The sequence below is a fragment of the Nyctereutes procyonoides genome, unplaced genomic scaffold, assembly GCF_905146905.1.
Source record: "Nyctereutes procyonoides isolate TBG_1078 unplaced genomic scaffold, NYPRO_anot_genome, whole genome shotgun sequence".
NCBI lineage: Eukaryota > Metazoa > Chordata > Mammalia > Carnivora > Canidae > Nyctereutes > Nyctereutes procyonoides.
Window position 1 is genome coordinate 45,262,107 of NW_026575020.1, and position 20,240 is coordinate 45,282,346.

At 52.5% G+C, this 20,240-nt stretch overlaps 1 protein-coding gene and 1 non-coding gene across 3 annotated transcripts in view; both read left to right on the plus strand.

Moving 5' to 3' along the window:
* The window catches only part of MRC2 (mannose receptor C type 2), a 53,748-nt gene that overhangs the window by 16,902 nt on the left and 16,606 nt on the right, over positions 1 to 20,240 (plus strand). For both annotated transcript variants that reach the window (XM_055337337.1, XM_055337346.1), the window contains exons 2-8: positions 14,193 to 14,594; positions 15,304 to 15,477; positions 15,676 to 15,840; positions 16,024 to 16,137; positions 16,502 to 16,645; positions 19,413 to 19,601; positions 19,763 to 19,917. In XM_055337337.1, the coding sequence (XP_055193312.1) occupies positions 14,193 to 14,594; positions 15,304 to 15,477; positions 15,676 to 15,840; positions 16,024 to 16,137; positions 16,502 to 16,645; positions 19,413 to 19,601; positions 19,763 to 19,917 (1,343 nt within the window). The remainder of the gene's footprint in view (positions 1 to 14,192; positions 14,595 to 15,303; positions 15,478 to 15,675; positions 15,841 to 16,023; positions 16,138 to 16,501; positions 16,646 to 19,412; positions 19,602 to 19,762; positions 19,918 to 20,240) is intronic.
* On the plus strand, positions 8,759 to 8,865 carry LOC129518131 (U6 spliceosomal RNA). The gene has a single exon (XR_008666126.1). It is a non-coding gene; the product is annotated as a U6 spliceosomal RNA (small nuclear RNA).

Sequence of the window (20,240 nt, forward strand, 5' to 3'; positions counted from 1 at the left end):
TTTCCTCTTATCGTTTCCTCTCATCCAGATAGCAGTGTCTGCTAAGCCTGATTCCCAGGCTCTCTGCTGTGAAACAAACAGATTCTTGAGCTCACAGCGCCAGTCAGGACTAAAGCTCTTGCTTAAATATCAAATAGTAGTACTGGCCTTCCATTACTGAGTGTTTACCAGGTACAGAGCATCTTGAAGTGTTTTCTTGCTGAATTCTCCCAGAAACCCAGAAGACGGGCCTCATTAGTGTCCTCCCCAAAGCAAGGCTCAAAGTGAGGCAGCTGGTCCCGGGGCCCACACAGGGACTCGAACCTGGGTAGGTATAGATTCCGGAGCTCCCCTCCTGACCCCTCCACTGTGGCACCTCCAGGAGGTGTAAGGTCCTGTTGGCCTGTCATTGTAGAAGTCAGCAAGTGTCTAATCTCCAGCATATAGTTTTAGGGAGATCCTGAAGGTTCCCAAGCTAAAAGATTCCAAACTCAGTTAACTTTAAAGAGTGCCATGCTCTGCTCTTAAAACCAAACAAGTCATCCTTGGATGTTGCCACGTCAGAAGGCCAAGAAATTGCCAGTGAGTAGAGGAAGAGCTTGTTATGAAACGTGTCATGATTTCTCAGAATCCTGGTGTGCTTTATTTCAGAAATGTCTCTTGAAAGGAATGTCACAGGGACATGGTGGTTCCTGCGGAGCCTCATTTAGAGGACCCTCCCCCCTTTTTATTTTTGGTTTTGAAATGGGCACAGCCCTCTGGTCATTCTTAATAGAGATACAATGTTTCTCCTCTCTGCTAAAAACAGTCATGGAGGCATGATAATATATGGCCTCTCTCATCTCACCTCAGTGTTGGGGTGGGGGCTGAGGGGCTTACAAGAGGGATGGGTGGGGACTGTGGCAAGCTATCGAGCCCCCTCTCAGTGAGTAGCTCCACACACCAATGGGGACTGGCTGCCTATGGGCACACTGGCTCAGTGTTGTCAGGCCTCCTGGTGTTTCCGAAGAGAAACTGGCAATCCAGGTTTTTATTATGTGAAATCTCTTGATTTTTTTTTTTTTTAAGATTTTATTTATTTATTCATGAGAGACAGAGAGAGAGGCAGAAGGAGAAGCAGGCTCTCCTCAGGAGCCCCATGTGGGACTCAGTCCTGGACCCCGGGATCACGCCCTGAGCCCAAGGCAGATGCTCAACTGCTGAGCCACCCAGGCATCCCAGTCTCTTGAGTTTTAAATGTTGGCTCACTTTTCTTTCGCACATTGTGAAGACCAAATATAACTCGGCTGTGGCTTATCGATACAAAGCACTTGGAACAGTTGTTTGGTGCTCAGCTTTGCAACTTGTCCTCCTGGGCTCCCATCTGAGCTCTGCCCCTTATCCACTGTGTTGTCAAGATGTCTGGTCTCTCATTTAATACCTTGTTTTTGGGATCCCTGGGTGGCACAGTGGTTTAGCGCCTGCCTTTGGCCTGGGGCGTGATCCTGGAGACCCGGGATCGAATCCCACGTCGGGCTCCCGGTGCATGGAGCCTGCTTCTCCCTCTGCCTCTCTCTCTCTCTCTCTCTCTCTCTCTCTCTCTCTCTGTGTGATTATCATAAATAAATAAAAATTAAAAAAAATACCTTGTTTTCCTCATCTGTCAAGTGGAATGGGAATTTTACCTACTTCTGAGGGTCACTCTGAGGATTGATGAGAAAGCCTTGGAACCCGGCACTGGTACCTAGCAACCCCACGGTAAACGTCATCATTATTTGTGTCTCTTAAAGTACAGGGTGACTTTAAGTCCTAGTTTGCATGGGATAGGTCTGGTTCAAGCTTGTTGCACTGGTGTAATTATTGTGAACTCCTCTTTACATTCTCAATATTAGACAATAAAGTACACAATCCTCCTATATAAGCAAATCCTGGCATTGTGCTGTTGGGACTTTAACAAATTTTAGTTCAAATGAAAAGGTCATGTTTCCAGTTGCATGAGGATCCTTGGACAAGTCACTGAAGCTTTCTATGTTTCTGTTTCCACATTCTTGTCAAAGGTTCAGAAGACAGCAGAAGTAAAGCCAATGAATCACTGAAGTATAATTAGTAAAAGTTTCTTGTACACACCCCAAACAGATTATAAACCTGGAGCATTCAAACCAAAACATGGAATGAGGCTCTCAGGTAGATTGTTATAAAGCAGCTTAGATGGTGTGGAGGCAGTAAGTGTTTATTCTTCACAGTGACTAGTTATAATATTAGAATTTTTTTAAATGAACAGGACTTGGGGGTACCTGAGGGGCTCAGTCTGTTAAGCGTCTGCATTCAGCACAGGTTATGTCTCAGGGTCCTGGGAATGAACCTCACGTCAGACTCTCTGCTCAGCGGGGCATCTGTTTCTCCCTCTCCCTCTGCTCATGCTCGCTCTCTCTCTCAAGTAAATAAATAAAATCTTTTAAAAAAAGAAAGAAAGAAAGAAAGAGAGAGAGAGAGAAAGAAAGAAAGAAAGAAAGAAAGAAAGAAAGAAAGAAAGAAAGAAAGAAAGAAAGAAAAGAAGAAGAAAGAAAGGAAAGAAAGAAAGAAAGAAAGAAAGAAAGAAAGAAAGAAAGAAAGAAAGAAAGAAAGAAAGAAAGAAAGAGAAAAGGACTTGGTTTGTGGTTACCTCATATCAATTTTGGGGATCCATTTAAATTTTGCTTATGATGTTTCAGAGATTTATCCAGTTCAGGTTAGCTTTGGTTATGTTGCCAATAAGCTAAATTAAGCTTTGCTCGTATGACTACACTGGTTTGGTCTGCACAGGGAATTTTCAAGTCTGATCTTGGTTTGTGTTTGATTTTACTATTCTAGAGGATTGACGAGATGAATTCTAAGATCCTCGGTTCACATTCATTTTGTCACTTGACAAACATTTATTGAGTCCAGACCATGCCAGGCAAACACCCAGCACATGGAGAGGCCAGAGACAGAGGCCAGTAAGGTCCTCTTGTGCAGTGGAATGGAAATCTCGATCATATTTCAAGTATTATTTGAAAGACTTATCTGGAAATTGTTCACAAAATGTTTCTAATAAATCGAAGGTTTATATTTGAAACCTCAATTTCTAGCAAACAAACCATTGCATTCAGCATAATTCTCTACACATTTCTATTTCGTGAGTGGGTATCTACATTTTAAAAAATTATTTCAGGGCAGCCCTGGTGGCTCAGAGGTTTAGCACCTCCCTTTGGCCCAGGGTGTGATCATGGAGACCCAGGATCGAGTCCCACATTGGGCTCCCTGCATGGAGCCTGCTTCTCCCTCTGCCTGTGTCTCTGCCTCTCTCTCCCTCTCTCTCTCTCTCTCTCTCTCTCTCGTGGATAAATAAATCTTTAAAAAATAAAATAAATAAAACATTATTTCAGTGTGGAAAATTGGAAAACAGAGAAAGGCCCAAAGGAAATTCTTTCTTCTGTTGATTGTGCAGTGAGCATGGGCGCTTCTAAAGATTTAGCTTCTTTAGGTTACTCCCCCTCCCCCAACCCTCACACGCCTCTGCAGCCACTTGGTCAAAACTAAATTTTAAGGATTTGGGATCCCTGGGTGGCGCAGTGGTTTAGCGCCTGCCTTTGGCCCAGGGCGTGATCCTGGAGATCCAGGATCGAGTCCCACGTCAGGCTCCCGGTGCATGGAGCCTGCTTCTCCCTCTGCCTATGTCTCTGCCTCTCTCCCTCTCTCTCTCTCTCTCTCTCTGTGACTATCATAAATAAATAAAAATTAAAAAAAATAAGGATTTATTTATTTGAGAGAGAGAGAGCATGAGTGGGAGAGGAGGGAGAGAAGCAGACTCCTGCTGAACAGGGAGCCAGATATGGGGCGGGATCTCACCAACCCTGAGATCATGACCTGAGCTGAAATCAAGAGCCCCAGACTCAACCCACAGAGCTACCCAGGAGCCCCCAAAATAAATTTTATTTATTTTTTAGAGATTTTATTTACTTATTCGAGAGACACACACAGAGAGGCAGAGACACAGGCAGAGGGAGAAGCAGGCTCCCTGCAGGGTCCATCCCAGGACCCTGGGGATCACGACCTGAGCCAAAGGCAGCTGCTCAACCACTGAGCCACCAGGTGCCCCCCAAAACTAAATTTAAAAAATATTACTATCCCCAAATTTGCCTGAGAATTTCCTAATAAGTTATTTCTCTCACTCCTTTATTTATTCATCCTCAGTCGACCGGGTATGGAGTACCCAACCTGGCGCTGTTGGGGGGCCCTTGTCAGAGGCAGTATGAACTTCTCCGTCCGGGACTTTCCTCCGACAGACAGAACCGCGGGGGCGCGGGGTCCGGTGACCTCTGCGCCTCGGGCCCGCCTGCCCCAGTCCCTAGTCCTGCCTTCGGCGCGGCGCGGGCGCGTCCGTGGGGCTGGATGGTGCAGCCCCGAAAGCGCTTCCTGCCGCGGCCGAGCCGCCCGTCCCGGTGAAAGCGGCCCCCTGGGGAAGGAAGTGGCTTTGCCGTGTTTATTTTGGCTTCGGGCGAGCAGACGGCGCCGGGGGCTGCGGGCCGCGCGGGCTGGGGAGCGGCTGACCTCGCGGCCGGGGTGGGGGCGGGAGGCCCGGCGCCCAAGCGCTCTGGGGAGCGCTGCCGAGAGGGGGCGCCCCGACGTGGGGGCACATCGCGGTGGGGGGGCGCACCGAGGGGGATGCGCACGGCCGAGGCCGGGGCCGCCCCGAGAGGGGGCACCGCCGAGGGGGCACATCGCGGGGGGGGGGCGCACAGAGGGGGATGCGCACGGCCGAGGCCGGGGCCGCCCCGAGAGGGGGCACCGCCGAGGGGGCACATCGCGGTGGGGGGGCGCACAGAGGGGGATGCGCACGGCCGAGGCCGGGGCCGCCCCGAGGGGGCACCGCCGAGGGGGCACATCGCGGGGGCGGGGCGCACGGAGGGGGATGAGTACCGCGGAGGTCGGGGCCGCCCCGAGAGGGGGCGCCGCCGACGTGGGGGGCACATCGCGGGGAGCGCGCACAGAGGGGGATGCGCATGGCCGAGGCCGGGGGCGCGCGGAAAGGGGAGCCCGTGGGCGAGAAATGCGGTGCACCGAAGAGGAGGGTGCGTGGCCGAGGGGGGTGCAGCAGCGGCGAGCACCCAGAACCACCCCCCCGCCCCGGGTAAGGGAGGAAGGGGTCTCCCGCCCCTGAAAGGCGCCGCAGAGAGCTGGGGAAAGGTCGGACGAGCTCCCTAGGAGTGACCAGCCGGACCGGAGCCTGGAGGACCCGAGCTTGGAGATCCTTGGAGACCGCTTCTGTCGCGGCCTGGCGGCAACCCCGTTTCATTCTACAAGATGGAGCCTGGGAAAGGACAGGACGATAAGATTATGATGCTTTAGTGGGAGGAGACAAAAGTCAGCAGAGGGGGAGATCAAACACCACGAAATCGCCAAGAGTGGAGGGATGGGGCCAGGGAGCCCTAGTCACCTGGCACCACCCGGGGGACCCAGGGGACCCCGCAGAGTTGCGGGGAGGGTGAAAATTGCCTTTCCGGATTTGAATTTGTGTCTCATCCTGTTGCCCACCACCCCCTTCACATCACCCTTCTTTTGCATTGATTTAGTGGAGGTGAGGAACCCACCTCTCCACCCATTCCCTGCTCAGAGTTTGCTTTAACATCTTCCTGAAGCACAGCATGTCACATTTTGCAACACATAGATTTTAAGGGGGAGGAGAGCATCTCCAGAAATAAGTGATGGAGGAAGCGCACCATGGCTGGAGGGAGAGACACACCACTGACCGTGTGACAGCGGCTGGCTGAGCCCAGTGGAGTCACATGCACTTTAAGTAATGGAGAGCAGGCAGTCTGGCCTGGCTGGAATGCAGGGGCAGTCGGGAGGAGGGAGGAGAGTGTGAAAAGCTTGGAGGGTGGAGGGGAGACAGAAGCCCGCAAGAGCCGGGATCTGGGTGGGGATATTGCAGAGGTGGACAGGGCATTGAGCCCTGTGTCCTGTAACTGCCCTGTGCTAGGGAAGGGCCGGCCCACCTCCCCCCACACAGGTCCAATGTGTGCAGGGACATGCACAGAGCCTCTAGCAGAAGGTGGGGCAGGGTGGGGTGCTGGGTCCCCAGGGTTGGCCCTTCAACAGGGTGGGGCTGGCAGCTTCTGCTGACTCAGGGACATTTCCAGGCCTGCCCTCAGGGCCAAGCAGCTTATTGAAAACAGCTGCTCCTCTTGGCTGGTGGCCCTGCGGCCCCTGGCTCTCCCTGGGATGACCCTTTGCCTCTGCATGGCCTGAGGAGGCCTGAGGAGGCCTGAGGAGGGGAGTCAACTACAGAGAGGCTTGGTGTTGGAGGTCACCCTGCCATGCCCTCAGGGACCAAACCCAGTCAGTCCCTGCAGTTGGTCTGTAGGAGCTGAGCCAGGCTGGCTGCTGGGTTCCCAGTCTCTGCTCCTGCCATTCCCCCACCGTGGAACACCCTCCTTTGCTCTTGTCCCTGCGGGTTCCTCTCGGGCTTTTGTTTGACGTGCCTCTCATTCAGCAGATTTCATTGAGAGTCTGCTGAGTGCCAGGCACTCTGTGAGAATTAACTTCCCCTCTGCTTCCTTCAGCACGATGTCTAGCACTTGTAATGGAGAGCAGCCGTCTTATCCAAGGTCAGACCTCTGGCTGCCTTCGCTCCTGGACTGAGTCCGGAGAAGCTGCTGGGACAGCTGAGAGGTTTGCTCCTGAGAGACAGACAGTTCTGAGCCTCTGCACTCAGCCTCAGGACTCCACCAAAGCATTGCGTGTACCTTACAGCAGATGGGAAAGGAAGAGAGGCCACAGTGACAGTCAGCAGGCAGGGAGGAGACAGGGGCTACTCAATGTAGGACACATAGCTTTAAACCTCTGAGCATAGGCACAAATGACCAGAGTGATGACCTGGATGTCTGAGAAACCAGGAAGTGTGGACATTGCAGCAGGATTCTTGTTATATGTTAGCAACCTGGAAAATCTGTTCTGTGGAGCACCTTCACCACCAGCCATGCGGTATGAATCGGACCTGGCAGTCTTGCACACTGATGTGTTCCTTGTCACTATTTCATGGATTGCTTTGCGAGTTCTGCCTCCCGAGCTTCACTGCAAATGTCATGAGGCCAGAGGCCGTATTGTTTAATTCCCCTGTAGTACCAAGTATGTGCTTATCATCTGCGTGAGTGAGAAGGCCTCTGGGGGAGCAGCCAGAAGGGTGATTAGGAGGATGGGGTGAAGGCGTGGCTTCCAGGCACCTCCTCTGATGAGCCCAGGAGGCTCATTTGCAGGTCTGAGGGTCAGAGGGAATCCTGGAAGGGTAGCTTCTGGGGAGTAAGGAGGCTGGGAGAAAGTCTCCAGCTCCAAGACATAGGGTTGTGCAAGGACAGCAACCCAATGCACACAAGGTCAGCACAAAAGGGAAATGTGGCTGCTGATGAGCCAGAGTGGTCCACAGGCTGGAGGAAGAGCCACAGGAACTCGGGGTCTGGCACTGAGTGTTCAGCGCATGACCACTCTTCCTCCCCTTCCAGTGCTCAGCCGTGTCTCTGTAGTGTCCCCGTTCTCGCCTGTAGCAGGAAGGTCTTTTCCTCGTGGTAGGAAACGTGGCCATGGGCAGCCCCAGTTTCAAGATCTCAACAGAGAGAGAAAACCACATATTCCAGTGGAGGCCTCCGATTAGCCTTGTTTGGGTTCTATGCCCAATCGCTATGCCAGGGGATGTATGTGACTACTGGCCACGAGTGAGACCTCGTGCCCACTCATGTAGCCAGAGCCCAGCACAAGAAAATTATAAATAATAATAGGAAGGGATGGGAAATTGATCGGGCAAGCAGAAACCAAGGCCAGAGACGAAGGGCAGTTCAGTGAGGTTCATGGATTCTGTTACCATCTGCGTATCTTCCATGCAGAGCCCAGGGCCTCCCAGATCATATGGCGGGAGGAACCAGGTTATGTCTCTGTTGCTCACCTCTGCACTCTCGGCGCCTGGCACCATGCCTGGCATCTGTGAAATTCTCCATACAAATTTGTTGAGTGACTGGATGGATACACTCAACGCAAAGTTCCCTGCCCGGTTTCATACATTCATTTATTCATTCACCAAACAAGTACCTAAGGAGCCACATAGCCTGGTGCACAGCACTGTGCTGGGCGTGGTGTGCTTGCCAGCAAAATGCAGGTCATCTTGGCCCTTGATGAAGGACATACCACAACCCTAGTGAGGGGCATTCCACTCCCTGCCAAGACACCTCAGGCTACTGGGTGGGGAAGACCAGAGGGTCCTTCCCAGGTTGGGGGCACCAGACCTCTGCGCCCTGAGCTCCTGTGCTGCTTCCTGTGCGCTGGCTGAGCATGGGGATGCGAAGAACACAGTCTGTTCCAGAAACACCTTTGTGCCCTTCCCTCTCACCCTTTGCACATACACCTCCTCCAGGGCCAGGCTCATCACTTCCTGCATTGGGCTCTGGAGAAAGAGCCTCCTTTCTGCGAGGGTCCAGGCACACCCCTAGCTCTGGGTGGAAAATGCTCTCCCAAGAGCCCCCGGCCCCCAGCTTGGCAGAGTCCCCAAGATCTACCTCCAAGAATCCCCCTCGGCCTCCCCTTTGCTTTGTAGATCTCCTGCAGTCCTCCCCTCTGCTCCCAAATTCCTTGTTCTTTTCTCATTTGCTGCCAAGGCGTTCTGTGATGTGCATCCTTCACCCCTGCCTCCTCCAGACCCTCAGCATCTTCAGAGAGTCTCCCCGCCCCCAGAAGGCACAGCTCCCTCCTCTGCCCCCAGACACCTGGATTTTAAGGACTTGTTGGCTTCGAGCTAGCGCTAGCTTCGGCAGCACAGATACTAAAATTGGGATGATACAGAGAAGATTAGCATGGCCCCTGCACAAGGATGACACGCAAATTCGTGAAGGACTTGTTGGCTTCATGTGCTGCTGTGCCCGTGGCGGGCACTAGGACAGTGCCATGTGTTTCTTCGTGGCCCCAGCATTTCCTGGGATGCGCCACACAGAGTAGGTGCCCCAGGGAGATCTGTGGATTTGAACCCAGAACCTAGGACCTCAGAGGAAGAAGGGGACTTGCAGCCCCATTCATGTGACAGAGGAAGAAACTGAGGCCTTAAACAGTATTGCAGTTGGGTGTCCTAATCTCTTCCCCTCTCTGAGCTTCAGTTTCCTTATCTGTCAAGTGAGGGGCAGGCGGCCCGATCCTGGGACTGTCGCTCCTGACTTACATGGACCTCTTTTCAGACCCTTCATTGGCCACTTATTCTGGCTGTGCGGCCTGATGGGAATGCTTCAGCTCGTATGTGGGTTTTCTGGTTGGAGGGGAGTGAGAGTTCTATCCGCCTGGGCTGCTGTGGGCTCCTGTGACGTTTGGGGGCTGCATTGTCCAGTCCCATCTCTGAGAAAAATCTAGAAAAGCAAGCACTGTTTTCTTCCTCTTCCGGTCTCAGGCCCTTTTCCTACCCCCTGCCAAGGGCCACTTTCGATTATTACTGACTGTCCTCACTGGAGGGGAGTTTCTGAGAATCAGATAGCCAGTCCTAGGCTCCGGCAGGCCTGGATCAAGTCATGGGGACAGTTTACGGTTCCAGAGGACAACTGGAAGGGAAGAAGCAGGTTGAGAGGAGGGGGCAGCGAGGACCCTGCCCCCGCATTGGCGTTGTTGCGGAATACAGCGACTAATGTCCCTGCCCCATGAGCCTATTTACCATGGTGTTTTGAGCACTCATTGAGGGAGCTGCAGGTACTATGTTTTAGGAAAATCAATTTAGCAGCTGGGACAAGGAACAGAAAGATTGGCAGATTGATTGTGAGTGTTACCTAGGCAGGAGATTCATTCATTCATTCGTTCATTCATTCGTTCATTCATTCATTCATTCATGTGTTCATCCAGTGTTTATGAAGCACTATGTGTCAGGCAGAGTCATAGGTGCTTTGGACACAGCAGTGGAAAAGACCGAGAGAGTCCTTGGGGGCTTTTTTCCCCCCCTTGGGGGCTTATAAACAAGAGAAGAGACACACAAAATAGAAGCATGTCAGAAAATGAGTTATGCTTCTGGAAATGGCAGGGTTGCTGGCACCAATCTAAGTCTCTGGCCAAAGGTACTTAGAGACAAAGGATATAATATAAAATACAGTGGTTTGAGAGCAATCAAAAACAGCCAGATGCCAGGGAGGAAACAATCTCCAAAAGGAAAGAAGCAGATGTGGTGAGAGGTTCAATTAAGCAGTGTCTCCCCCTGAGAGCATTGCCCCATTTGAGGACCTCAAACAGAAAGTGGCAATCCTACTGGCCAACATTTGGGGCTACCAGAAAAGCTAAAAATCAAGAGGAAGAATCCTGGAAAGAAAGAACCCGTAACAGTGTTCTCTTACAAATTCTCCTCAAATCCTTGGCAACTCCTAAACTGTGTCTGGGCGGGGTGAGGCAATAAGAAACCCACCAGGAAACAGCAGCAGAGAGGCAGAGGTTTCAGATGCTGTCTGGTGCTGAGGGAACAGCGTTTGGAATTCAAGTTCCCACCAAGTTAGAGGACCTTGATAACTGCCTCAGGTTTTCCTTTGAAACTGCAAAAGGATCTCACCTTATGATTAAACCCAAGGCCAACAGCCACACCCTAAGACTACAGGCAAAACTAAAACAACCCCACCCTAGTAAAACCTAAAACCAAGCCTCTAGAGATTAAGATGATCCACCAGTAATTTAACTGCCTGCCAGAACAAAACTCAACATTCTTTTCAGGGAGATAAAAAAAAATCCAGACTCCCTGTAACATGTCACCCACAACATCTCATATGCAATAAAAAAAATCCAGACTCTTTAGAACATTATCCACAATGTCCAATATGTAACAAAAATTACTAGACCTTCAGGTAGCTGGAAAAAGTGACCCATAATCAAGAGAAAAAAAAATAATCAGTAGACAAAGACTCAGATATAACTCAGATATAGAAAAAAATATCAGATAATAATAAATGTTGTGAGGAGAACTACAATCAAGTAATATGATAGAGAGTAACTGAGTGGCTACTTTAGATTAACTCAGAATGGCCTTTTTAAAGATGTGACTTTAGGGCACCTGGGTGGCTCAGTCGGTTAATCATCTGCTTTTGGTTTAGGTGATGATCCCAGGGTCCTGGGATTGAAACCCACCTTGGGAGTCTGCTTCTCCCTCTGCACCCCCCCCCCCGCCCCGCTTAAACACTCTTGCACATGTTCTCTCTCTCTCTCAAATAAATAAGTCTAAAAAAAATAAATAAAGATATGACTGTTTTGAAAAGTCAAACACCAGGCAGAGGAAACCATGCAAGGGCATTGAGACAAGAAAGTACCAAGCCAAGGGGGCCTGGCTGGCTCAGTCTGAAGCTTGCGACTCTTAGACTCAGGGTTGTGAGCTGGAGCCCCGCATTAGATACAGAGATGACTTTAAAAATAAAATCTTTTTTATTTTATTTTTATTTATTTATTCATGAGAGACACAGAGAGAGAGGCAGAGACATAGGCAGAGGGAGAAGCAGGCTCCATGTAGGGAGCCCAAGATGTGGGTCTCAATCCGGGGACTCCAGAATCATACCCTGAGCCTAAGGCAGATGCTCAACCGCTCAGCCACTCAGGCATCTCTAAAAATAAAATCTTCAAGAAGAAAAGAAGGAAGTACCAAGCCTGTTCAAGGAAGGGCAAGGAGGGCAATGTGACTTGAGCAAAGGGGAATAGTGTGATCTAGGATCAGACTGGTAGGCAGGACCAGACTATGTAGGATCTTGTGTTCATGGTAAGAAGTTTGAATTTTATTTGAAGAGTGATGAATTGCCTTTGAAGGACTTTAAGCAGGACTTATTTGATGTTTGTTATTTCTTTCTCTTACTGTAAGTGAGCCCATTTCAAATATTTATGAGCCAATTGCATTTCATTTTTTAGCTGTGCATATCTTTTCTGAATATGTTGTTGATATTTTCCTCATAGTTCGTTATGTTTTTATAGAAGCTCTTTTTATATAAGGGAATAAACTATTTGCCACCAATAAGTTATACATATTATTGCTATTGGCATTCTGGCTCTGCTTTTGGTATTTTTTGCCATGGAAACAACTATAATGTCACTGAATTCATCACTGTTTCCTTTATGACCTTCAACATTCCAATATCATTTTTAAAAATTTTGGAACTTAATTTACATCTTTCAAAAAGCATCCTGATGGGCCATAGAGAGTGGCTTGAAGAGGGATGATAAGGCCATGGTGGAACAGAAAGAGCTTGGTGTTTGGACTCAGAAGACCGGGGCCAAATTTCAGCTCCATCTCCAAACAGCCTCATGACTTGTCAAATCATTTCATACCCTTAGTCAATTTCTCTACCTGTAATAACATGGAAGAGTAACCATCGTAATGGCAACAACAGTAATTTACAGTGCTGTTACCATGTGTCACACCCTGCTCCAAACACTTGACATGTATTCTCTCATTTAGCCTTTACAATAGTCTGATGGGGAAACTGAGTCACGGACAGGAAATGCAACTTTTGTAAGTCACACATTAAGGGGTAGAGCTGGGTTTTGAACCCTAGCAGTCAGATTCATGCCTTTAAGACATGGAAATTATCCTGAGAGGCTAGTGGCTAATGGATGCAATAATTCCTTGGTGACAGGGATGTCCTATATGTGTGGGTTGTGTACTTCAGTGGCAGCCTGGGAATAAGTAGAAGGTGGTGAAACATGGGTGTCAGGCCTGGGTCTGCTTCCTGACTGCGTGACACTGAACAGGTCACTTCTCTAAACCACGTTTCTCTTTTTTGTCCCTCCCACTCTCTCCCTCCCTCTCTCTCTCTCTCTCTCTCTCAGCTTTACTGAGATATAATTCACACATTAAATAACTCATCCATTTAAAACATACAATTGAGGGACGCCTGGGTGGCGGCACAGCAGTTGAGTGTCTGCCTTCGGCTCAGGGTGTGATCCTAGAGTCCCAGGATCGAGTCCCATATCGGGCTCCCTGCATCGAGTCCCACATCAGGATTGAGTCCCACATCGAGCCTGCTTCTCCTTCTGCCTGTGTCTCTACCTCTTTCTGTGTCTCTCATGAATGAATAAATAAAATCTTAAAAAAAATAAAACATACAATTGATTGCGTTTTACTATAGTCACAGAATTTGGCAGCTATCATGACAATCTAACTTTAGAACATTTTCATCACCCCAAAAGAAACCATGCACTCCTGTGCAGTCACTTCCCATTCCCATTCCCCCCAGTCCAGCCCCAAGCAACCACTATCTACTTTCCATACATTGAAGTCTTGATTTCTTTCTTTTTTTTTTTTTTTTTTGAAGTCTTGATTTCTTAATCCGTACAGTCAGCGTGCTTGGGCACAGGCTGGATTCCAGTGCCTTGCCTAGAAGAGTCTGCACAGTGAGATGGTGGGTGACGTGATGCAGGGCTGGGGGATCCCCTATCTAGAGCTAAATACTGCATACAAAGGAAGGTGTGCAATGGTTCTGGGAGGTGTGAATGGTTGGATATGGGGGAAGGTGGTGTTAGGAAGATTCTAGAAGTCAGGAAAGGAAGGAGCCAATGAAGCTGATGGGCAAAGGGGAAGAACAAGACAAATTATGCCAGGTCAGAGAGGAACTTTGGTGGGAAAGCCACACAAGGTCGTGGAGATTGGGATAAAATTGCAATGTGCTGTGTGACATCAGTGCCTCCACTGCCCCTCAGAAGATCTTTGGAAAATCCTACAGTACCCTACCTGATATGTGGAGTTGGGTTGGCTTTTGAAGGCGAGACAGAGGGCCAAGTCCTGCCTCCAGGTTGAGCATGGGGCTAGAGCAGGGACTGGTCATGCGGGCTCTGCCTCATGTGAAGACAGGAAGGGCTGGGGGCCCTCAGAGGGCTGGGGGTGAGGACTGGGTGATTTAACATCTGAGAGAAGGCTTGCAACCTGGCGCCAGGCTCAGGGTCAGCGCCAGGCTCAGGGTCAGCGTCTGAAGGTGGCACTGGCCATTAAGAGCCAGCCCAGAGGGCAGCCCCAGTGGTGCAGCGGTTTAGTGCCATCTGCAGCCTGGGGTGTGATCTTGGGGACCTGGGATCAAGTCCCCCTAGCATGGAGCCTGCTTCTTCCTCTGCCTGTGTCTCTGCCTCTCTCTCTCTCTGTCTCTCTCTCATGAATAAATAAATAAATCTTTTTTTTAAAAAAAAAAAAGAGCCAGCCCAGCCCAGAGAACCCCTGTGATGGCTTCATGTCCTACCTTCCCTTCCAGAGCCCAATGTCTTCGTCATCTTCAGCCACGGACTGCAGGGCTGCCTGGAGGCCCAGGGGGGGCAAGTCAGAGTCTCCTCATCCTGCAATGCCAGTCTTCCTGCCCAGCGCTGGAAGTGGGTCTCCCGGAATCGGCTTTTCAACCTGGGCACCATGCAGTGCCTGGGCACAGGCTGGCCGGGTACCAACACCACAGCATCCCTGGGCATGTACGAGTGTGACCGGGAGGCACTGAATCTCCGCTGGCACTGTCGCACACTGGGTGACCAGCTGTCCCTGCTCCTGGGGGGTCGCACTGGCAACTCGTCCAAGGCTGGTGGCCTCGAGCGTGGTGACCAGACCCGCAGCGGCCAGTGGCGCATCTATGGCAGCGATGAGGATCTGTGTGCGAGGCCCTACTATGGTGAGAGGCTTCTTGCAGGGAAGGGGTGCCCCCTCCCTATGTCAGGAGGACTGGAGCCATCTCACTCCTGTGAGATGCAGGAGTGACAGGGCCTTTGGCCTCTGCGGACCTTTGGCAGAGCCATGTCTTTAACTGCAATGGGAAACATTTGGGAATAATTAAGGAAATTCACTTCAAAGCATTTATTTTCAAGAAATTACAAAAATAATACATGCTTGTAAAGACCTCAAACAGTACAAAAGTGTGTAACGTAAAATTAAATGAAAATTCCCTTCCAGGCCCACTCTCCAGGGGAGACCCAAGCCTAACTCCCATAGGTGCCTGGATCCTGATTTTGCAGGGGTGACCGGGAACCAGAGTTACCTGGTGCGGGGCCTTTTCTGGTGGACAGCTCTGCACTGGGGGGTGGGGCCTTTTCCTGTAAGACGTCCTGATCTCTGAGCTGGAGCTTGGGGGGAGGGACAGCATTAGGGACATCAGGAGAACCTGATGAGAACCTCCTGGCCCTGTGAGATGGGCAGCAAGACCTACTCCCAGGCTCCTGCGCTGACCTAGTGCCAGAGGGAGCCTGAAAGCCATAAGCAGCACTGGGGCTGTAGCATCAGCTCCCCGGCCTTGGCTCCCTGGGAGAGGGGGTTTTCCACGAGGGCTGGGGGAGGTGGGCAGCCTCTGGGGTCCAGATGCCAAGGGCCTGGCTCCCTTCCTGCAGAGGTCTACACCATCCAGGGGAACTCCCACGGGAAGCCATGCACCATCCCCTTCAAGTACGATAACCAGTGGTTCCATAGCTGTACCAGCACAGGCCGTGAAGATGGGCACCTGTGGTGTGCCACCACCCAGGACTACGGCAAGGACGAGCGCTGGGGCTTCTGTCCAATCAAGAGTGAGAGCAGGGTGGAGGGGGTGGGCCAGGGTGGCTCCTGGGGGTGGGCCCCGAGGGGCCTCAGGGCAGGTGGAAGAAGCTCAGGACTGGGGTGATGGGAGGCCCCTCAGTATAACCGGAGCAGCACGTGTGTGAGGGCGTGCCTCTGCCCTTGAGGGGCCTGTGTGTGGGACCCACCTGGCACTGTCGCGGTGGCAGGTAATGACTGTGAGACCTTCTGGGACAAGGACCAGCTGACGGACAGCTGCTACCAGTTTAACTTCCAGTCCACCCTGTCGTGGAGGGAGGCCTGGGCCAGCTGCGAGCAGCAGGGGGCCGACCTGCTGAGCATCACGGAGATCCACGAGCAGACCTACATCAACGGTGCGGCGGCGGGCAGTGCGGGTGGGGGAGGGGCTCTGCGGGGAGCCGGAGACCCGCGCCCCATCTTTGGAGGGCCCTGAGCCCTTTCTGCTGGTGGAGAGGGGAGGCCACCTGGAGTGGGCACAGAGTGAGGAGGGCGGGGGGGGGGCGATCCCCGCCTTCCCGCGTCTGTCCTGCTGTCAGGGCTCCTCACCGGCTACAGCTCCACGCTGTGGATTGGCCTTAATGACCTGGACACCAGCGGAGGCTGGCAGTGGTCCGACAACTCGCCCCTGAAGTACCTCAACTGGGAGAGTGGTGAGGCGGGGGGTTCGGGGCGCGGGGCGGCCTGGGGGCTGCAGAGGCGTTTGGCCTTATTCCTGCTCCAGGCCGTGTGAGGGGGGGGGCGGCGGGGCAGATTTCCACCCCCTCCTGGACTGCCCCTGCCTCATGCAGTGCTCCCGTGGGACCGAGGCCCCGACGCCCTCTCCGCGGGGCGCGGGGCGCGGGCTGGGTTGCAGGCCTGGCCGGGGAGGCGGCCCCGGGCCTGAGCCCGCGCTGGGCGCAGAGGTTGGGACCCCGTGGGCTCAGGGAGGAGGCAGTGGGAGGCCCCGAGGAGCGCCCAGGGGCCGGGCTGTGAGTTTCCCTCTCCTGGGGTGCCGGCGCCCTGCCCTCCCCACAGATCAGCCGGACAACCCGAGCGAGGAGAACTGCGGGGTGATCCGCACGGAGTCCTCGGGCGGCTGGCAGAACCGCGACTGCAGCATCGCGCTGCCCTACGTGTGCAAGAAGAAGCCCAACGCCACGGCGGAGCGGCCGCCGCCGGGTGAGCCGAGGGGCGGGGCCTGCGCGGGGCGGGGGCGGGGCCTGCGCGGGGCGGGGCGGGGGGCACGTCGGGGACTCTGATCCCGCCGGTGCTGAGAAACTATTGGAATGCGCCGTTAATTCTTTGCGAGAACTGTGCTAAGTGCCGGCACTTGGCACTGTCCTTGTGGCAGTCACACTCCGCCAGAGGGTGACAGACCTCTCAACACACAATTAGAGTATCCTGAGTTATGTACCATTATAAAAATATGTGTAATAAATTTAGAGATGAAATGCCTAGAGAAGAAGCTGCTTAAGCTCCTGGGAGTTAAGATGGGTTGCTGCGTGGAAGTGACAGTTGATTTGGACCTTTCAAGTTGACTGTAAGTTTAAAAAGGCATAAAGAGCTGTGAGGGAAAGGCATTCCTGGCAGAGGGAACCGCATGTGCGAAGGTGTGCAGGCCTAGACACAGCAGCTTCAAGTTTGGTGAGTACTGCAGTCCAGTTGGAGTATAGACTCTAATTACTTAAAGTGTGGTTTTTGGAGGAGCAGCATAGCATCCCCTGGGAGCTGGTTATAAATGTAGACTCTCAGCCCTCAGCCCCCACCCCCAGCCCCCACCTGCATTTCATAAGATCCTCAGGCAATGCGTGTGCAGGTGCAGCTGGGGTGCACTGGCTTAGCATGCGTGCTAAAGAGACTAGTTGAGGGCAGCCCGGGTGGCTCAGTGGTTTAGCCCTGCCTTCAGCCCAGGGCCTGATCCTGGAGACCCGGGATCGAGTCCCACATCGGGCTCTTTGCATGGAGCCTGCTTCTCCCTTTGCCTGTGTCTCTGTCTCTCTCACTCTGATGAATAAATAAATCTTAAAAAAAAAAAAAGAAAGAAAGAATAGTTCTGAAAAGTAGGTCACAGCCAATCCCTGCTCTTGGCTGCTGGGTCCAGTTTGCGTGGGGAGCCTCTGCAGGTTCTTAAGCCAGGGAGTGCCTTGCTCACATCTGTGATTCATGGAGATAGCTCTCTGGGCCTTTGGCGGCGGTTGGAGCTCCATAGTGCTCTGAGTGCAAATCACAAATAAACTTCAACCACTTGCAGGGCTATTGTAAGGGTGGAGATCTGGCCTGGCCCCAAAGGATCATGTCCATCCATGTCAGAGGATGTTTATCTATAGGTTGGAAGAGCTACTACCGTAATCTAGTAGCCGTGGGAATGAAGAGGGAATTCTTTTTACAAGAAAAAAACATCAAACCCAGAAAAAAATCACACAGGCTCACAGAAAGTAAAGAGCTTACTGAGCAAGACTTCTGCTTCTGACCACTAAAGTATTGCCAAAGATTGATTCAGGGCTGTCAGCTGGCCACTGCTTTCTCTTCTCCTCCCCTAAGGGGTCAGAAGCAAAGGCTGAAAGCGCTGGTGCCTCAGACCTAGGGCACTTTACTTCTAGCTGGAGGGAGCCTGCGGCAGGCATCAATTCTAGGTCATCTCAGAAGTTGCTTTGTGAAGGAGGGAGGGCCCCACTTTGGGCAGGGCTAGCCTATCTGGCCTCCTTTGGGCCTGACCCCTCCCCGAGTCCTCTGTCCCTGGATCTCCCCAGTATGGCCAGGGGAGAAGTCTCCTGTGGGGCCTCATGGACCCACAGATGTCTGTGGCCATGAAATGCCTCTTCCATCCCCCTCTGAGCTAATTCTTGGATGCATTCTGCGTTTTGGGTCTCATCCCACAAGGCATGTCATTCCAAAGTCATGCATCATTGTGCTCCCAACACATCCACATTTCCTGAGCTTCCCTCCTCCCAACAGCCCAAGAAGGCCCCCTCGGGTCTGAGCTGGGTTCTGTCTGTGGCAGCTGCCTCGGGTCTTAGATTGGAGGCTGAGATGATTAACAAGTCTGAGCCCAGGAGTAAGTGGGCCCAGGCTCAGCTCTCCCCACTTTGCTGGGCCTCCGAGAAACAGCGTGTTAGACCCTGGAGCATCTCTGGGAATGGAGTGGATCCCAGAGTCAGTCTAGGGTGATGCTTCGAGTGGGCACATGCTTTCCCACCTGGCTGGCGGAATCTTGCCCAAGCCTGACATTGTGGGTGGCTTAGTGAAGTCTTGTTTTCTCTTGCCAAGGCCCAGGTGAGGGCTTGTTTGCTTCAACTGCTCTGGGACTCCAATCCTAGAAAGTGAACCTAAAATAAGTGGAAGTGGGAGTGAGGAAGAGCTTGTTACTGGTTGGTTTCTCAATCCTGGGTGGAGCCCCAGGTAGAGGAAGGAGCAAGAGGAGAAATCCCCACTAGGGGATTTCTTCCAATCAGCCATGACTTCCTGGGCCACTAGCCTGGTGGGCCCCACTTCCCCATCCCTTCATCCTGGGCTGCCAGGGTCAGCATGAAGTCCACACTCCATATGTACTATTTGAGTTAGTGACAGTAGTTTCATTTATTAAGCAAGGTGGAAATAAGCTAAGTTTGCACTATAGTAGGAAACTCCATTTACAGAGGAGGAAGCTGAGGCTCCCAGGGCTGGCCTGACCTGAGTCCCCACCCGTCTGTTTCTGAAAGCCCCAGCTGGAGGGGTTATCCTATCTGGGGTGAAATCCGCCACCACCATCTGGGCCACCAGGCTCCCTGGAGGGCTTTGTCTTTTTTGCATCACTCAGCATTGAGAGCTGTTCTGGTGGCCACGGCTGATCTGAGACGGGTTTGGGAAGGAGGTGACTTCAGGGCCCTGTCTGTGTTGACACTCAGCGGGTCTGAGCACCCTGGCTGGGTGGCTTGGTCCCTGAACGGCACCTCGTGGGTCTCTGCAGATGTGTGGGCCAATGTGAAGGTGGAGTGTGAGCCCAGCTGGCAGCCCTTCCAGGGCCACTGCTACCGCTTGCAGGCTGAGAAGCGCAGCTGGCAGGAGTCCAAGAAGGCATGTCTGCGGGGCGGGGGTGACCTGCTCAGCATCCACAGCATGGCAGAGCTGGAGTTCATCACCAAGCAGATCAAGCAAGGTGAGGGACTGCTCGTCCACACTCCCAGGGCAGAGGGCAGGGCCTCCTCAGTGCCCATCCTGTCCTGGCCAAGAGGTCCTGGGACTGTCTCTTCGTCCGTTGCCGGTGGCCGAGGCTGACCCCTCCCCGTCCTCTCTCCCCTCTCTCCTGCTGCATCCCAGAGGTGGAGGAGCTGTGGATTGGCCTCAACGATTTGAAACTGCAGATGAATTTTGAGTGGTCTGATGGGAGCCTTGTGAGCTTCACCCACTGGCACCCCTTTGAGCCCAACAACTTCCGGGACAGCCTGGAGGACTGTGTCACCATCTGGGGGCCGGTGAGAACCCCCTTTCCCCAACCTTCTGGTGCGACCCAGACTAAAGGAGCGCTACTGTCAGCTCCTACCTCCACACCACCACCCTGTTGCCTCTCAGAAACCCCCACTTCTCCATCAACCCCTTCTCTTCTGCATGAAGTGTTCAAATCCTCCCTGCCCCCGACTGGCTGAGTCACCTTGGGCAAGTTACTTAACCTCTCCGTGCCTCTGTTTCCTCATCTGTCAATGGAACGCTAACAGCGCCAACCTCAGAGAGTCTTTGGGGGGATTAGAGGGGTTAATTCTCATGCAGCCTGAGGACGCTGCCTGGCGCCATCTTGGTC